This window comes from Eucyclogobius newberryi, unplaced genomic scaffold, assembly GCF_026437365.1.
Source record: "Eucyclogobius newberryi isolate DKJ021-1_F unplaced genomic scaffold, fEucNew1.0.hap1 SCAF_18, whole genome shotgun sequence".
NCBI lineage: Eukaryota > Metazoa > Chordata > Actinopteri > Gobiiformes > Gobiidae > Eucyclogobius > Eucyclogobius newberryi.
The window spans coordinates 16,072,830-16,092,122 of NW_027315812.1; the positions used below are offsets into that span (position 1 = coordinate 16,072,830).

Consider the following 19,293-nt stretch of genomic DNA (forward strand, 5'->3'; position numbering starts at 1 on the left):
AAAGTACAATTTCACAATCATTATGGATTTCTACAAAAAAAAATCCCCACCAAAATATAGAGGGCTTTGTCCATACTCGTACTAACAGAACACATAATCTACTTGGACTTTGACTCCACAATAATATCACTAAATGCTGTTGTTTATAGAGCACTACGTCATTCTAAAAGTGTCAGGTCATATCTGAACGTGAGGATTACCTTTTACCTGAAATAGCAGCTTAGCTTCCCCCGCGGCGCACGGATCCACAGGTGGATGTCAGACAAGTAAACGCACAGTGTCCACCACCTCTGCAAAGTGCCTTCCTCTTTTTACCACGCCAAGGAGGAAGAAGTAGCATCAAAGTCACAAAAAACACGTATTTGAATCCATAAAACACCTGATGAGCGTGTCTACGACCGCAGCCCCAGGTTTAGCCTCTTCCTCCGGGGCTACAGCCGCTGCAACTAGAGCCGCCGCACGCGCCTCATTTACATGTTACGTCTTAGTAAAAAGCCCAAACATTTCATTCCGTGATGCGCTCAAAAGAGAAGAGTTTACGATCAATGCGCGTCGGTGAGGGGTTGTTCTTACCTGTTGTTGCTCCTGAAGTCAACTCGAGCTGTCCCGGAGCGAGCTGCGTCCACGGCCAGTCCCCAGGCAACGGCAGCAGTGCGCACAGCGGACACTAGGGGGCGACAGTCTGCGGAAACACCCGGGGGCGCAACACGGGGGCGCAACACGGGGGGGCGCAACACGGGGGGGCGCAACACGGGGGGGCGCAACACGGGGGGGCGCAACAACACGGGGGCGACCACATCACATGGTAGAAAAAGAGGGACCAGTGATGAATATGGTGGGACATGAAGCAATGGAGTGTTATAATCATCCAAACACAGCTTAGTTACAGAAACAACTAGTAATGGCTCAAAACAGAACTAAGAAGATAAGATAAGATATTCCTTTATTGTCCACACATGGGGAAATTTCATTGTTGCAACGCAGGTAGATACAGAGGAAAAGGACAGATAACATATAGGAAGTTTAAAAAACACTCTTAATTGAAGAACTCTTGTAAACAAAAACTCTTATAAACACAAACTCCTATAGACAAAACCTCTCATTTCCTAATAAGGAATGGAGGGGAAAAATAAATAAAGATAAAAATAAAATAAAAGAAGCCCCGCCTCTTGACGTTTCACTGTAAAGCAGCAGATTGTTACATGTTTTTATTTTTAAATGTGTCTGTGTGACATGTTAGAACTCTACATGTGTCACTCTAAGTATCACAACTAAGTTCAGGGATGTGGGTGGAGAAAGGGGGTAGGTGAGAATGGGTATTTTCTGAGCACTTAAGCTTCATTTGCAGGACAACACTGTTTTATTCAAACGTGTATGAATCAATGAATGAGTCTCTGAATGGGTCAATACAACTGTGAGTAAACTAATGATGATGAAACACGGGTTAAAATCTCATAGATAATAACTGCAATAACACACTTTATATTGATCAATTGTAACGAGAGACTGGACAAAAGGTGCCAATATATTACAACCCTGAAAGCATAAAGGATTATCACATTTTCTCAGTATAGGAAATCATGAGACATTCTCTGCATCAGTGGGAGGAGGAACAAGGGCTTATAGGTCAGGCAGGACCATAAAAAGGGACAGGTCATTTTACAAACCTGTGGCTCTCAAACTTTTCACACCAAGTACCGGTCTTAAATAGGACTACACCATGAAGTAAACAACCGCAGAGGAGTCCATGACACATACACCGGTGGAACATGTAACTTAAGAATCAGTGATCTAAAACATTTTAACAAAGTAAATAGTAAAACAATGGGAAGACATTGTTTGGCACAAATGATGTGCCAGTAGAAGTATTCAAACACATCAAACTTCAAGCTACACAAATGCATTGGGTGTGCTTTAGGTCCCATTATATGTTCCTCTTCCAGTACAAACTAGATTTGTGTCAATATTTAATGACTCAGAACCGGTCTTTGATGCGTAATCCAAAGGACGCTCCTTGCAGCTTTGTGGACCAGTGAGTTGTAGGTTTATCCAGAAACAGACTTGCACCGAGGAGCCCTGGGATCAGCGGCCCCTGCTGGGATCAGCGGGCCCCTGCTGTGAGACAACCACACTGCAAACAGGATCACAGGAAAACACGAGGACAAGACAGCAGCTTTTTCAAATGTCAATATATGAACAACAAATCAACCTCTCTGTCCAAGTGCTAAATAATAACATTGCGTCACTTTTACACTCAAACTGATCATATCCAATATTCTGTGGATTCAGGTGTCACTACTGTCGTTTTTTAATTTGGTCAGACAAATACAATAAATACAGATTTACTGGAGGCAAAATATAACACTTTGACAACATGGCATTTATTCACTTTTAACTGTTTTCCCCCCAGAGTATAATCTCCACCTGAGTGAGGGTGAATCGCAGGCCAGCTTAGAGAGGATTTGTCCAGACACAATCAGCCAATGTGAACAGCCTTGTTGTGGAAAGTATCCTATTCATATGGCTCTCCATTCTTCTCATGCATAGCTCGCTAATCCAGGGAAAACCTATTAGGGAGCTCTCCAGCAGCCAGGAAGAGATGGATTGACATTCAGTATTTAAATAAACACTAGGAAATGTAAATGTAGGTGCAATCACATGCTGTCTGACTGGTTTGTCTGTACACGTTTGAGACATGTTCGTTTAAGGATCCAAACCAGAGCAAATATGCCCCAGTTCAGGCTCAGTCAGTCACTCATATTTAAGACATCACACCCTCATTTGAGTGGAACTAAAACTTTTTTAATTTTGCTGTAGATAAGTAAGTACTGTAGATAGATGTAAGGATATTTTATTGTCAGTTAAATAAATATTTTAAATCTGTAAATGGTTGAGGCCCTGCAGTTTTTAAGACTGTATTTCCCTTGCACAGAGTGTGACCATCTCCACACACACGTGACACTTTCGCAGGTTTCTTCTCACTTTTGGGTGAAACCACTAGAGGGCGACACTGTGAGCGCGCGCAGCGTCAATCACACAAGAATGCCTGATGCAAATGGAAGCAGGTGTTGGATTGTGTTAGTGGAGGTGACACGCCGAAACAAAACTACCAAATACACAGGTTAGTGCAATTTTACAATGCAAACTATTCGAAAGAGAAACATTACGCAACCAAGCAAAGATGTTGGAAATTGCTTGGACTAAATTGAGTGTGCATGTATTGTCAGATAAATAGTGGACATTCAAAAGTCATGCACATAAGTCTTACTTATGCACACAGCATTGTCTGCAAAATTACTGTTCAGTCAATGTTCAGTCACTGTTCACGTTTAATAAGGTTATTTAGTCATCCAATGAGTGTTGAATTAACCTATGCTGGTGCAAACACGTGATTAAAAGTGTCTGACTCTATGATCGAGATTACAGACTGAAATAATAAACATGTCTTTTTGAAGTTTAAATTACATGTATTGCAGTTTGTTGATTCTTTGATTCAAAGTGAGTTTGGTTTGATTGAAACTCTGTAACATGTTCTCATCCTTGTAGAAAACAAAATTGCGTAAATGAGGTGTGAATGTCTTGCCCATCTACCTCTAAGTGCCTGAAATCACACGGGCGGTGTTGAATAGCCTTGTATTTCCTCACATGCAAAGCAGCTTTTGGGGAAGGAACAGGCTCCAGTCCGCGGGGTTTCTTCTAATCCAACTTGTTTTCACTGTCTTGCTGGGAAGCAAGACTTTGCACATTAGCACTACATTAAGCTGGACAAAAGAGTTGCATTCCCGAAACTTTAGGGTTTTTGGGGTGAATGGAGCTGTGCGCGGAGTCGTGGAGGATCCTGCTGTGCGTCAAACTGCACCGCACTACTTTCACTCTGCGGATGAACATGAGCTCAAATCATATTCCAGAGATGCGCTTTATTACAGTATTGGCATCTGTATCTTCTGCTGTAGAAATAAACGTCATGTCAGTTTATTCGTTTATTGGAAATCTTGTTTATTTCATTGTTTATTAGTTAATTGTTGTGTTTTGTATATTGCATGGCATAAATTGTTGATTGCGTTCTGTTCAAAAAACATCACGCACCAGCAGGTCAAACATTACGCACACCATTTCTTGCGGTTTGGTTTTTATAAATAACATTTTACAAAAAGGCTAAATACTTCATTTATTTTTCTATTGCAAATTTTATAGCTGTATAAGCAATTTAATTTATGACCCGTCCTGCTTGGCCTAATAATTGCAGTGTAAACTTCATTGTCGTGCGTAAAACTCTCGATGCCCACAAAATAAAGTATGAAACCGTTCAGTATTTATTATTTGTGTACATATAAAGTTGTATTTACATTACAAGTGTATTGTTTCCCCCCCACTGTACAAAGCCCCTCCCCAGCCCCCCGCAGCGACCACCCTCTCAGTCCACAGATAACGCGTCACTCTCCCCTCGATTACGCAGCGGGATTTACATGAAACTGTTAATTGTTTGCTCTTCAAATAGAGCCAGCCTGGAGCCAACAGTCTAGCAGAAGTTAAGGACCGGCTCCGCAGTGCCATCCCCTGCCCCCTTCTCCAGTCTCCTGCGCTCGGGCCCCGGTGATCAGCATGACAAAGCACTGGCCGGAGCGCAGCCTCTTGGCACCACCCGCCCTGTCCCACCTGGGAGAGCCATACGACCATCACCTTGACTTCCACACAAGCCCGTCCCCAGTGCCTCCTCACAGCGGAGGAGCCCGGACGTCTGCCCAGCACTGGTCATCTGCGCGCCAGGCGTACGCGGCGGGTCAAACGCGGCTGCAGGGTCCCTCGTCCCGCTCCAAGCACCTCACCGCGACGTTCATGGATACAGTGGGGCCCCCGGACTCCACGTACCCCGGCCTGGAGGACATGGATTTTAAACCGGACACAGTCAAAAAAGATACGCGGTGCAATGGACCAGAGAAGAGTGGCAAAGGCACAGGCAAAAAGAAGAACTACCAAAGATACCCCAAGCCTCCCTACTCTTATCTGGCCATGATCGCAATGGTCATACAAAGGTCTACAGAGAAGAAACTGACTCTGTGCGAGGTAAATGTTTTATACTCTTTTTAAAAGTAGGCTAGCCTGTATAGGCATGGATACTTGAACTGCGCGTTTTACGCACCGCTCTGTGTGAAAGAAATGTCAGTTTACTTAGGATCTAATGGCCCTCTGCTCTGTGTACAGTCAGTGACACTAAACAGCCACATCACTCTGACACTTGCATGCCATCATTATCAGGTTTGTTCTGATAAGGTTTTTCTGTAGTGAAAACAGTCACTGATCACCATCAGAGCAGATAAGCTAGAGTAACCCAAACCCTTCAATCAGTGTTTTATGTACCCCTTTTATTTTGTACATTATTCATAATGTACAAAATAAATAATAATGTGTACAAGCAAACAGTTCAATGATTAAAATGTAAGGGATGTTTTACATTCATTACAATGTTTAATTAAACTAATTTGTTTTCTCTTAGATCCTAAAGGAGATCAGCACTCTTTTCCCCTTCTTCAAAGGGAATTATAAAGGCTGGAGGGACTCTGTCCGGCACAACCTGTCTTCATATGACTGCTTTGTTAAGGTTTGTATGATTGCCTTAAATAAGTCTTTTTGTCTAGTCTATGTGAAGCGAATGTTTTGATTGTTGGATCTGTCGGCTCATTTCCCTTCTCTTGCAGGTTCTGAAGGACCCCAGTAAACCTCAGGGCAAAGGAAACTTCTGGGCCGTGGAGTTGAGCCGGATTCCTCTGGAGTTGCTGAAGAGGCAGAACACAGCTGTCTCTCGACAGGATGAGACAATCTTTGCTCAGGACCTGGCTCCATACATCCTGCAGGGGGAGAAGATCGAATCAAAGGGGGAACCCCCAGAGCCTGTCCCCCCTCTCCCCTCCATGCGCCCCCGAAACCTGTCCCCACCTCAGGATGACCTGTTTCGGCCCAAACTGGACTCGTCATTTGCCATAGACTCCCTTCTGCACAGCTTTAGGCCGTCCAGTGGAACAGGAGAGGTGCAAGTGACCAAAGACTGTTGGAGTGACATGGAGCGGCCCAGGGGCTCCCCTCCTCGCCCCCGATATGCCTCCTCAGCCCGCAGTGTGTCTGCCAGCTCTGCCAGCCCCGCCTCCACCTCATCTTCTTCTGACGACGAGTGGAGAGGAGTGTCTCTCACTGGGAAACGTGCTCCTGATGAAGCTGAATCTGACAGTTATGAGGACTACAAACCAATGCATAAATCAGTCCGGAGAGAAACTGTGGCCCCTCCATGGGAGCTGCCGACATCCTACGCCAAATACGCTCCTCCAAACGCTGTTGCCCCGCCCAGTATGCGTTTTAACGGAAATCCACTCATGCCTCTTCATGGTGGACTTCCTCTCTATGGTTATGGAAGCTCACCTGTTGCACCGGGACACTTCCTGGGCCACACATACTGGCCCACTATACTGCCCAATGGACGGGTTTCTGTTCAAGCCCCTCCACTTATTATGGACCTGGACAATATGCTTCAGTCAGTGCCACCGAATAAAAGTGTGTTTGACGTCCTCGTGCCTAACAACCAGAACACTCATCAAGCACCCAGCCATTACACACTGCAAAACGGACCTTCACTAAACAGATATCCACAATATTAACTGCACGGCTGTGATACTGGTGCTTTATGAACTGACCACTGGATGTAATGTGAAGAGAACGGCTGCAGCAATTGTCTGTTAGGACATTCAGATGTTAAGTGCTTCACTGATGGAAGACCACTACATGAACTACCTCAGTCTAGAACCACATGCATTTCCATAAGCTCTTTGCACTGCCAGTTAACTTGCACTGTTTTTAAATGTTGTCGTTGCAAAGTGTGACTCTTGTATTCTTGGTTCTATCATGGGAAATGACTGGCTCAATGGGCAGTCTTATTTATTTTACTGTCAAATGTAGCAAAAAACAATCACAACATACTACCTCACGTTTTATAATGAACTATTCCCGCTGACCTATTTGCACTATTTTGATGTCATTATGAACATCTTGGCTCAACCGCAGCAGGTGAATGTAAAGTTATTTTTTTGCCAATTTTTATATGGTGTTCAAAAAAAGCTTTGTCTGCTCAGATGTTTTAAAGATTTTACAGGGTATGTAATAAATGCTGTTTATTTTTAACACAACTGTCAGGTTCTAAATCATTAAGAGTAAATTAAATTGTCAATGTTACAAAATGATCACAATTTATAGGGAGTTTCATAATATTCCAGTTTAGATGCGACACATGCGTCAATACAGGTAAAACAGTGTCGATAATAAAATACTCTTAGGATGTTTTCTCCAGTTTAGTCACACACTCTCATTTTGAACCAGTAAATATATCTAAAATGAGCCTTTTAGACTTTAAAGATGTCCTGAATGTTTGTTGCCAAATACACCACATAACGGTTCTTTGATTCTGTGCCTTTGTAACTGATTCACACACACCCATCTGATTTACATGGACTATCTGCAGCCGTCGGCCTCCTGCTGCTTTCATTGCATATCTCTTTATCAGAGCTCACGCATGCCTGCTCTGCCTCACCATCCTTCTTCTTTCTGGTCGTTCCTGAACTGTTAGGGAGGAGGGGGTCACGCATTAAGCAGGCACTTCCCCCCCAAACATGCAAAAGTATCCTGTAACAAACCAACTCTTTCTAATGAGTTTCAATGTTGACACACTCTGGCAAGTCCGTTTTATCTTTGTAGTGTTTAATGCGATTCAGTCGAGAGTCAAATCATTTTGCAAGAACTAAAGATATGTTTTTTGGAATATTATCTCCAACTAATAATTATTGCTTTCTAATTATTAAAAATATCTAAAAATGCTAGCTGTTCTCTTGAATACCTTTTATAAAATGTGTGTATTAACTTGCCCATTTAAAATATTGAATACACATGTAGTTTGCTTAGCACATCTTGGAGTTTATTAAAGTATTTTAATGCATTTGCTATGAATCTGGCGTGTCGTAACCATAAAAAATAAGGACATAGTAAGTATTGTAAGTTTCTACAGCATGGTAGAGTGTGCGTTAACTTTGTCACAATCTAAAGTTGAATTTGACCTCATACTTCACGTTACATTGCTTTACTTCTCCTTTCTCTTGCTGATGGCCGTTTATCTGTCAGTTCACACTCCCTCTTGTGCCATTCGGTAGTCAAAGACACTGCCTCTCTCTGGGAATGTTTCACTCAAACGTTTGCGCTTGGTTTGGGGTTTTCTGTTTGTTTCCTCCTCTCTTCCATATCCCCCTCCTCCGGGTGTGTACAGGCAAAACATGTCCTGCAAGCAGACGGAGAACGCCATGCAGTGAATAGGTGTTCATTTATTTCACAAAAAAACAAAAATTGCGCACAATCATACCCCGGGTTCAAGAGTGACACTAGTTTTAGCTCCCAGGTTGAGAAGTCGGCCATCTTGTCTCTGAAGGAGGTTTACTCCCGCAGCTCCGTCTTCACCACCTGACCATTTATAATACATCATTCACTTAATAAAACTACAGTGAATAATCTGCAATCGTCAAAGTGTTTAACTGTACCGTTGAGGCCGTAGGGGCGGAAGGAGCGTCTTTCAGTGAGCACCGACAAAACCACCTTGTCTCTGAAGAACAGTTTCCGGATTACACCATCGCCCCCCGAATATTTCCCTTCACCCCCGGAGCTGGGGCGCAAGGAAAACTGCTCCAGAATCACTGGATATCTACAGATGACATTTAAATCAAATGGCGGTGAGTATTTGTAAGTGTTATGCACTCTTCTTGGGTCAAACTCGTCACCTCTTTTCCAGTATTTCCGGGTCTGTGATGCGAGTATTGGTCATGTGACTGTGGACCCCGCTCCGCCCATTCCAGCCTGGCCCCGCTCCGGCTCCTCCAGCCACCGTCTCATAGTAGCCAACTTTCTCACTACCAAAGGAGATGTTATTCATGCATCCCTGAAATGAAAAAAAAAAAAAAGAGTAACAAACAAGATACAATTTTTTCCCCGACTTATCTGTTCTTACCTGTGACGCAGCGCAAACTTCAAACGCTCTGAAGATTACGTCAACAACTCTTTGCGAAGTGAGCACATTTCCACCTACTACAGCTGCATTTAGGGACGGCTGCAGGATTGAGCCAGGAGGGATGATAACTTTGATGGGGGCTAAACATCCCTGGACAAAATGAGGAACATTTCATATTTTTTAATAAATGTTAATTAAAAGGTTAATGTACACGTTATTTATAAAATCTAGAATTTAACCTCTACAGTAAAATGATTGTACCTGATTAAGTGGGATGTCCTGTCCGACCATGCAGCGCAGACAGTAGATGAGGGCGGAGAGTGTGATGGCACGTGGAGCATTGCAGTTCCCCCAAACCTCTGTCCCTGTCCCAGTAAAGTCAAACACAGCACTGCCCTGAGGAATTAAATCAAAGAATAAGAATTAAAAATAAGGCCGTGGCTGGAGAGCCGCGGCGCGGTCAAATAGCTGCGCAGTTTCAGGGACCTCGGCATTTCCCTTATAGCCTCATGGCTAACCCTAACCCTAACCCTAACCCTAACCCTAACCCTAACCTTAACCTTAACCTTAACCTTAACCCGGCGCGGTCTAAAACGGCGCTAAAACGCGGTCAAATAGCGGCGCAGTTTCAGGAGCCGCGGCGTGCGGCCAGCACAAAAATAACATGGCAGTTTCGGCCGTGCTCCGCGGCTCTGCAGACACTCCCTAAAAATAAAGCACCATAAGTCCATGTCGGACATGTTAGTGCCATATGCCTCCGACTCTGAGGACCTCAGGGACCGGCCTCCTGCTGGTGCCAGAGTCAGGACTAAACATGGAGATCATAAAATAATAACTAATAATTAACTATTTAACTTTGTAAAATGTATGCAAATATCACACATCAGATTAGGGACAACTTCATTTTCACATTGAAGAGTGAATTCTCTAAAATTTAAGCACCATTCAAGCAAATCCAACCCAAAGTGATTCACAAAGATGTAATAGTAGTAAAATACAATAAAATAAACAACATATGCTGCAAAACAGTAGACAAGAATGTAATAAATACTTTAAAAAACACATCATTCCGTGTAAAAGCTGAATAAAACAGTGGGGATTTAAACCCAGATTTTAAAATGAAGCATCAAAACTAAACGCGCTCGGCTTGGTCCTAATTCATGGCATATACAATACACCAGTTCCTTGTGTTTCTGTAACAATTAAGTGTGTTATATTTTATATAGAATTGCCCCAAACCTCTTCTTCATTAATCTGAACTCGAAGTCTGATTGGCGACCCGTCATCCATGAAATCCTCTGCCTCCACCTCCAGTGAGCCGGTCTCATGCCGTCTGCGCTGGGCAAAGTCTCTGAGCATGTCTCTAACAGCCAGCTCAGCGTTACTCTGAAACACAAACACCATCGCCTTCAGTTCTGTTCAGACTTACACAAATCTGTAATGAAGATGATTGCAATACCAGCATCAGAATCACTGTCCTGGAGATCAACTTATGAGATCTTAGTTACACTTAGTTATAAGCTTTTGTAGTATGTTTGTTTTATTGTTATCAGTTTTTACAAGCGGATAGATTTTTTTCTATAGGTACCCAAGTCAGACCTATAAGTTAGATCCCATTAATAATGTTTTCCCAGAATGTTACCGCTCTTTATAAACTTCACATTCCTAGTTCTTACCTGAATGTATCCCATGTAAGCTTGAACTACGGCCAGACTGTAGCAGTCGATCAGCTCCCCGACCAACTGGCTCCCTCTGTGATTGGCCGCGACCTGAGCCCGTAGATCGGACAGGTTGTCATGGAGATTACGAGTCCCAGAGCATTCTGGGTACTGAACTGGAGCCATGAGTGCTTCAGTTACAGCTGAATACGAAAAAAGTTAAAAAGAAGTGAAGAAAGTATTATGAATCAATAAAAAGTAGTACAACTTTGTGATGTGACTTATAAACCAGCTTTTATTGTGACATCCCTGAATGTGTCTTTAATGGCTGTGAAGAGGTTAAAGCTTTTATAGACAATTTTAAAGTAAAAGAGTTATGATGAGTACTGTCATTTTTCATTTTGAATAAATCCAACTGACCCTGCTATTAGAGGAGTGTAAAAAGTCATCAGATCTGTCAGCTCCGAGTCTGTGTTGATGCGATTTATTTGAAGATCAAGCACTCAGAATGCAAATAAGACATTACATATCATTGTATACCTTCCTCTTGAAAGACACCAGCAGTCACTAGTTTGAATGAGATGAAAACAGCGCCCTCTTGCTGTAGTGACGTGGAGTGCGGGGGCATTGATCCTGGAGTGATTCCGCCTATGTCAGCGTGGTGCCCTCTGCTGGCCACAAAGAAAACTGGCGCACTTATGCCTTTCCTAAACACCTGCCAAGAATGACAAATGTAAGAGTGAATATATTACACAGAGCTGACTTTTGTACGATGCTCTTACTGGAGTGATGACAGTGAGGTCCGGGAGGTGGCTGCCTCCTGCACACGGATGGTTACTCAGGATAACATCGCCCTCTTTTAGGTTACCATCCAGGGCTCTGATCTGCAGGGATAAAAATGTAAAAAAAAAAAGAATTATTTTAGTAGTTGGTAAGTCAGCAATTATTATTTTGGATTAGTTGATTAGACGGACACTAATTTATATTGTACACTGAGAATTTTAAGTAATGGTTAATGTATAAACCAATAAGCAGGAAAAAAATTACATTGGGACTTAATTTGAAAATGGAACTTTCTGACTGACAAAATGTGTTCCACTGGATGTTCTTATTTTATGCGTTTGAAAATGAAAAAAAAAAAAGAAATCTGGTGACTGAAAGCTTTGATATGGATGAAAATCAGAAATAGTTTATGGACATTTTGAGTCAACAATTCATTATAAAACGCTTTTTCCCACTTGTTTTAGAATCCGCATAGTCCATATAACAATTACAGTTATTTTAATCGCCCACTAGTCACGATTATTCCGATTAATCATTTCAGCCATAATTTTCACCCTGTAAAAAGACCGATACACACTTGATACTGGACCGTCTCCTGCATGGCCCCCAGGTGGACAGGAATGTGGGGAGCGTTGGACACCAGGCCTCCGTCAGGTCCAAACAACGCACAGGAGAAGTCCAGGCGCTCTTTGATGTTTGTGGAGATGGACGTTCTTTGGAGCACCCTTCCCATTTGTTCTTTCGTAAAAAAAAAAAATCAAAACACAGCTGTTATTTTGCCGTGGCTTTCTTTGATCCCGTGCGGACTGTGTTATTCTACGTGCCTGCGATGCTCATGAAGCGATGGGAGAAGATGGAGAGCTGCACACTGTTCAGCTCCGTGCCCAGCAGACAGTGTGGGTCCGAGCCAACGTCAATACAGACGTCGCCCCCTTCTGTCAGCTTGGCCACACAGCAGGGCTCCACCAGGATAGTGCTGGGAAACAAGTGCAGACGACTTTCAGTGTAACTTCGGTAATACTATTAACACACCGCAAAAGAACGATTAGGAAGACAAAAGGTTTACCTGTTCTTGTCAATAATGATAGCTGGTCCCTCAATGCTGTAGCCACATGGCAGCGCTTCCCACAGATACACATTAGTGTCAAGGTAACCATCCTCAAAGAAGCACTTAGTGATCTACAACAACAAAAAAGACATATAAAGCGTAATTATAATCCACAATTTAAAACGTTGTAAATAGCCTTCTGATACGCACTGTAACTGGTTTAGTTGTTTTCTGCTCCTCTGACTTCTTAAAAACTGAGTGGATGCCAGATTTGCCACATCCCCTGACTCTGATGTCATCCACCACGATGGGTCTGCCCGCGATCGTGAAGCCAAACTCCTTCAAGTAACTGCCAGACAATGGATTTTTTTGGAAACAATGTTTAACCCTCCGACAAATGAATAAATAACATACCGTTTGGTGAAGGCACTGCGAAAGTCTCCAGCTTTGCACGACTGCGAATTGGGAGGAAATTCAGCGGCTGAGACCATGAGGGCGCAGTCAGTCCCCTCGTAACGCAGATGAAGAAAAACCTCCGTTGTGATCTGCACACTGGGGAGAATGCAATGTCATCACAGTCTAACTTAGGCTGTGTTCACACTTGATCCACGTTCAGTCCCGATATGGGCCAGTTGTAGTCCAAGTTTATTCCTACATTAAACCCAAATTTAAAGTGTGAACTCTGCCTTAACATGGGGGAAAAAGGATTCGCGAACAAAACAGAGACTGCTAGTTAACTACTACGGTCCTACTAACCTGGTGAAGCCTCGTGCGCACAGTGTGTCAATGCAGCGTTTTGACAGCTTGTCCACTCTTCGGTTCAGCTCCGGATAACACTCTTCCCCATACTTCAGAGAACACGGCTCCTGCACTTCTTGAACCACGTCGGCCAGAGCTAGACCATAAGCTGACAACACACCACTGTATCTGAAATGCACAAAACAGAGTATGCACTTTCATTGTAGCATTATAAGTGATTATTTTAGAGTTTCATTGATCATGTTTACTTATGAATAAAGACACTTTTCATTCCCAGGGCTCTTGCAATAGCACAGGCATGTTGCCCACCAGCACCTCCAAAACAGGCCAGCACATGTTGAGATGTATCATGCCCCTTAGCCTGAAACAAAATTTGGAAGTAATTAAACACATTTTAGCAATGAGAAGTGACAATTTACTGTAATATTACCAGTTGAATGTACCTGTGTTAGAGCTCTGATTGGTCGACACATGGCCTCATTCGCAACACGTATAAAACCCATGGCAACTTCCTCCACACTCATTTCTAATTTGCTGCTTGCTACTTTATTGTTGTTTAAGTGGTTAGCCCCAGTCACAGAAGACTAAAAAATACATTATACAAAACAATTATTACAAACACGTTTCAGAAAATGTAAAATGTCGGCCTGTGCAGCTTTACTTGTGATTGGTTGGAAGTCAAGAAAACGTTGATATCTTGAGTGAGTTTACTGAAGTGCTTCATGGTCTCCTCAAAAGACAGTGGTTCATTTTCCCCTGGTCCAAAGATTTTTGGAAAGAAGGACGGCAGAAGGCGACCAAGAGCCAAGTTAGCATCCGTGACAGTCAAGGGGCCCCCTACGAGACACAATCAAATCAAATGACTCACAATGTATTACAAAGTTGTGTATGTTCATGGGTTTCAGACAAACGCTTCCTCCCTGACCTTTCCCCATGAAAAAGATAATGGACTGCTTAATTAGGTATATGGCTTGAAACCCATGAATAGAGAAGGCAAATAACAGATAATAGATAGTGTTGGATATCCTAAATCCTTTTTTTTTACAATTTGCTTTATATTTTTAAAAAGGAAGCAAGATTATAGAAACAAAACAAACAGAATTATATGAAATTATTTAACTCTCTACTGTAAATGTTTTTTAGTCTTGCCTGCAGTGACAGAAAAGAGAACCTGTTGGAGCAACTGAGCCAACTGTGCCTTGAAGTTACGCAACGTGTTGGACTTTTGCCAATTCACAATGATTTAAGAGGTAGAGACCAATCCCTGGAGTAGATTTTAGTTTGAGCAAAGTGGGGAGGAGCCTTACTCAATAATATACATTAGTTTAGAAGCCAGTGGGAAAAGAAAGACGCAAGATTCAGGGAAAAGTCAAAAGAAGCAGAGAACATATGAAGCTGTACCTTTTCTGTAACAGGCTGGTCCCGGATGAGCTCCTGCCGACTCTGGTCCCACCACAAACATCCCGGATCTTAAAAGGCAAATCAACAGTGTAAACAAACACAAGGACATGAATCACATAGTGCTTAACATAGTGTGACGGACCGAAAGAACAGTCTCGAGCCTCCTCCAGCAGCCACGGTGTTGATGTCCAGCTGAGGAGCCTGAAGAGTGACTCCAGCTGTGGTAGCTTCAAACACGTGCTCGTACTGTCCAGCGTATCGGCTCACATCAGTGGAGGTCCCTGAAGCGGTAAACGTTTAGACTAAATACTGGACTTTTCACAGTTTTTCTCTAGTTGTGCTCATCAATTTGTTTTAATACTATTTATTTCATGTTTTTTTATTTACAATTGTGTGTTTAAAACCATATGTGATTCAAAATGACAAAAAGAAACTGCATAAATGTATATATAAACTGCATAAATGTATATATAAACTGCATAAATGTATATATAAACTGCATAAATGCATCTTATTTATAGCATTTATCTTACTACTACTGTGTTAGTAAATAATTATACAGATCTACGATTGTAATGGTTGTATTTAGCGGTTCATACGAGTATTTTACCTCCCATATCAAAGCCGATCACGGGTTTCTTCTCCATTTGATTGTATGAGGTGATTGCATACCCCACAACGCCCCCTGCTGGCCCAGACAGAATAGCCCGGGACCCACAGAACTGCCCCATTGGAGTAAGACCACCATCCGACTGCATGAACAGCACATCCACATTCTGCAACAAAGAGTAAAAGACATACAGATATACGTGGGGTCACTAATTAATTGATGAAGTGCAACACAGACCTTGAGGGCGTCCTTAAAGCCAGCGGTAAAGCCTTTTAAATACTGCCGTATCTTGGGTGTGAGGTAGGCATCCGCACAGACGGTGTAGCCCCGAGGAACAGCTCTGACCATGGGCATGACTTCACTGGACAGAGACACCTGCGTGAAGCCAAGCCGACGTGCCAGGGAGCCCACTGCCTTCTCATGATCGGACCACCTAAAGCAAATAAGAAGCAGTTTGAAATGTCATTTTAAATACTTAATATATGTTAGTGACTTTATTTATCGAGGAATCACAACAAGTACCCACCAAAACACTACTGCTACAACTAACACTACCATCTACCAAGATTATTGTACCATTGTCATATTTATTTGAATACCTTTTAAATAATTACTATTTTGAATGTCCATGTATTGTGGGTTGAATGTATTATGTATGAATGTATTTACAAAAACCTGTTGCTTACACCATGTAAGCATGCAGGAGAAGGCAGATCAGTTTCTCACTTCCAGTTTTACACATCCTGCCAAATTATCACTAACATAATATCGAATCTAATGCCCTTAGCTTTTAAAGTTGGTTACAGTAGCAGGAAGTACTGACGTGTAGGAGTGCAGCAGCAGGACGGCTAGACAGGTGATGCCCCGGGACAAAACTCCTTTAAGGGCTGTCTCCACTTGCTCCAAATCCAGCTCCTTCCAAACCTCCAGAGAGTCTCCAGTGCTGCCTGGTGTAATGCATCATGTAATAATATTAGGAGAAGAAAAAGTAAATAATGCAAAGCTAATGGCTAATGTGGCAGCAATCCTTTATAAAGAGTTCATCGTCGGCTCCGGCTGCTGCATACTGAGGTCTTCACACACATCACTTACCTCCAGTGTCACGACAAATATTTAATTGTGTGGGAATTAGATATAAAAACAGAGAAATGACAACAAGTGCCTTTGAATTACAACATTGTAAAAAGAACAGTGTGTCGCTACTAGACTCACCTGTGACACAGCGTTTGGCGTCTCGTCTGGGGAGCTGACATTCATCTTGTTTGAGAACCACTCGCTCATCCACCTCAATCACCTCCTCATAAAGCACTTCTGGTACAGCAACCTCCTTTTTGGACATATAAAATGACAACATACATTATAATCTTCTTGTTGATGACAGAAGAAAGCTACAGGACAGGTATTTATAGTTATTATTATAATCAAGAAATAAAGCAACAATTATAACCTTTGACGAAATCTTTATTAAAGGCATATAAAATCAGTATTTTCAAGGGGAATTAATTACTTGGATAGGCAATCCACTAAATACATTAAATTAAAAAGGAAGAAGGTAATTTTGTTTTGACGGACGAAGAGTGGGAAGTTATATCCGCATCACAATGGAGGACAACGGGGTCCTGTGTTTGGAGGGAAATCTGTTGCATAAATGTGACCATGTCAAAGCTCATTGTTCACAGGGAGGGGCTGAATGTTAAGAGGCTTGTCTTGTTAAATTATGAAATTAACAGGGCAATGCAGTTTTCAATACCACCATCATCTCAGTTTTGGAACAATGTATCTGGGCCTCAGAACCCCCGTCATGGACACAATGTATGGCTATCTTTGGAAAAAACTCCTGGCGGCTGCGAAGAAGGCCATTACAAAAAAATGTATGACTCAAACAACTCTGACGATTAAGAACTGGACTGGAATCATAATCAACATAAGCACGATGGAAAAAAAAACATGAAAATACATCATTTAACAAAAAATGGACAATGCCACCCCCCTATTTTCTCCTTTTATTCCTTTACTTATCTCGTGATGTCTCTGCTCCGGCCCCTCTGTTTTATTTATCATTTAAAGATTACAGAAGAAAGCTGAACAGTCCGATAGACTGACCTGTGCATAACTTTCACAGATAAGTGACCACTTAAGCCACTGATTTTAAACCAGACAGGGGCAAACTCCAACATATTACAGTACACATGTTGTCATATGTTTACTTTCATCGCCCCCCCCGCCACAAAATACATATCTGTAACATTCTAAAACTGTGCAGATGATTGAAATAGTTGGAAACGATGGAAACAGTTCAAATGAAAAGTATTTTTTGAAAACATGTTGGGTAACTGATTGCAGTGACTGTAAATATTAACAGCGATACAAACCAAATCAAACAGCTTTGGCCGGGCCTGTGTGCCAATATGGAGCAGGTCTTTGAAACCCTTTGTGACGAGGAGAGCCGTCCTCTCTCCTTCTCTCTCCAAAAGTGCGTTGGTCGCGACAGTCGTGCCCATTCGGATCCATCCAATCAGCGCGGTGTCCACAGGCTGCTCACGGGGAAACGGCCGTCCAGTTTCCTGTCAAAAACTCACATCTCAATTTAAGACGCAAACAACAGTGTAACGTTTGTTTGGAAGCGAGTTCTTGACAAATAGCATTGAAATTTCAGACTGTTGTTTGTCTCCATGGAGAAGTTATTGGAATGTTCCGCAGTATGACATTAAACTCTCCGCAGAGACAGGCGATGCCACCATAAGGAAAGCCGACCCGCTTACAAAAATGCATGCTTTACAAAGTATTTTTAGCTTGTCTGTCTCACCTCCTCTAGCACTCGTCGGATGCCTTCTGTAGGTGCATCTTTGTAGTTCTGGGGGTCCCAGGAGAGCAGCTTCAGGACCCTCTCACGACCATCTGGCAGCCGGGCAAACACGTCAGTGAAGGTGCCGCCTCTGTCAATAGCAAAGTCATATTTTCCTTTGGTCTCTACCATTGCAGCCAAGGAGACAGACTTGAAGCAGCTGTGAAGAAGCAGAGACAGGACACGAGACAGAGGACAGTCGTGAGAACAGTGCAAGAGGCTGGGGAGGGGCGAGTGATTGACACAAACATCCCATAATCAACTTTACTGCACCGAACTCAAGTTCAACGTAATTACCAGCAATATGTAATGTTTTTCCACTCAGCATCTGCTCCACGGTCACAACCAGAGGCGCTGCTCAGTGAATAATTCACGAGGGTCTGGCTCAGAGACCTTAATCCAGAGTCCTCTGCCCCTCAGACCCTAACCAGGAGGAACCTTCATCCAAAGGTGAGGTGTGTATGTGTGTATGTGTCTATGTGTGTATAATATATATATATATATATATATATATATATATATATATATATACATACATACATATACACACACACATCTTAAATTTAACAGATAAAAATATATGAGAGAGACTTAATTAATGAGTAGATAGTCAAAAAAGTTGTTTCTTTGTGTAAATTATGCATATATTTTGACTAGTGTCACTTCTGTCACTTCCAGTCATTTTTTCACGTTTTCTCCACAAATACCAACTATTTATACCTATTGTACATTATGTATATGTACATAATGTATATGTACAATAGGTATAAACACACCAAATAAAGTCACAATTAGAAAATCGTCAAATCCTGTCACAAGATCTGCGGATAAGGCACTCGGGACTCGGGATTATCGTCTGCAGCCGGACGCCTCTCCAATAATAATGAAGACTTTCCTCAAACTTGTCCGCGGCTGCAACACTGACATGTTGCAAACAACTCTAAATACTTGTAACAAACCCACTTCCCCCGCCACTCCCGAGAGCACTTACCTGGACGCGTCTGGAGCTCTTTAGACTCTGATAATCCCGTCACGCTTTTCCCCTTCGACAGTCAGTTTGACGTGGTTTAACTCTCCAGCCTCCGAGTCCAACCCGAGCCTCGGCCTGTGGTCAGAGTCTGCACCGGGGACAGTGGATGAGGCTCTGCACATGGCCAA

The 19,293-nt window shown here is 42.6% G+C and overlaps 3 protein-coding genes across 3 annotated transcripts in view; 2 read left to right on the forward strand and 1 right to left on the reverse strand.

Moving 5' to 3' along the window:
* The window catches only part of pdia4 (protein disulfide isomerase family A, member 4), a 290,521-nt gene that overhangs the window by 24,783 nt on the left and 246,445 nt on the right, over nucleotides 1-19,293 (forward strand). The gene's annotated exons all lie outside the window — the stretch shown is intronic.
* On the forward strand, nucleotides 3,017-6,739 carry foxh1 (forkhead box H1). Its single transcript, XM_072451345.1, has 4 exons — nucleotides 3,017-3,121; nucleotides 4,499-5,064; nucleotides 5,495-5,599; nucleotides 5,697-6,739. The coding sequence occupies exons 2-4, from the start codon at nucleotides 4,603-4,605 to the stop codon at nucleotides 6,645-6,647; spliced, it is 1,518 nt and encodes a 505-aa protein (XP_072307446.1). The 5' UTR covers nucleotides 3,017-3,121; nucleotides 4,499-4,602; the 3' UTR covers nucleotides 6,648-6,739.
* On the reverse strand, nucleotides 8,154-19,144 carry oplah (5-oxoprolinase, ATP-hydrolysing). Its single transcript, XM_072450695.1, has 28 exons — nucleotides 19,127-19,144; nucleotides 18,097-18,295; nucleotides 17,663-17,854; nucleotides 16,503-16,617; nucleotides 16,114-16,237; nucleotides 15,528-15,723; nucleotides 15,291-15,456; nucleotides 14,823-14,961; nucleotides 14,681-14,748; nucleotides 13,941-14,116; nucleotides 13,723-13,863; nucleotides 13,528-13,640; nucleotides 13,277-13,447; nucleotides 12,935-13,072; nucleotides 12,731-12,869; nucleotides 12,539-12,651; nucleotides 12,297-12,448; nucleotides 12,050-12,210; nucleotides 11,472-11,573; nucleotides 11,230-11,404; nucleotides 10,708-10,892; nucleotides 10,271-10,417; nucleotides 9,293-9,427; nucleotides 9,032-9,181; nucleotides 8,805-8,962; nucleotides 8,568-8,728; nucleotides 8,393-8,490; nucleotides 8,154-8,311 (listed from the first exon to the last, which is right to left on the reverse strand). The coding sequence occupies exons 2-28, from the start codon at nucleotides 18,265-18,267 to the stop codon at nucleotides 8,159-8,161; spliced, it is 3,939 nt and encodes a 1,312-aa protein (XP_072306796.1). The 5' UTR covers nucleotides 18,268-18,295; nucleotides 19,127-19,144; the 3' UTR covers nucleotides 8,154-8,158.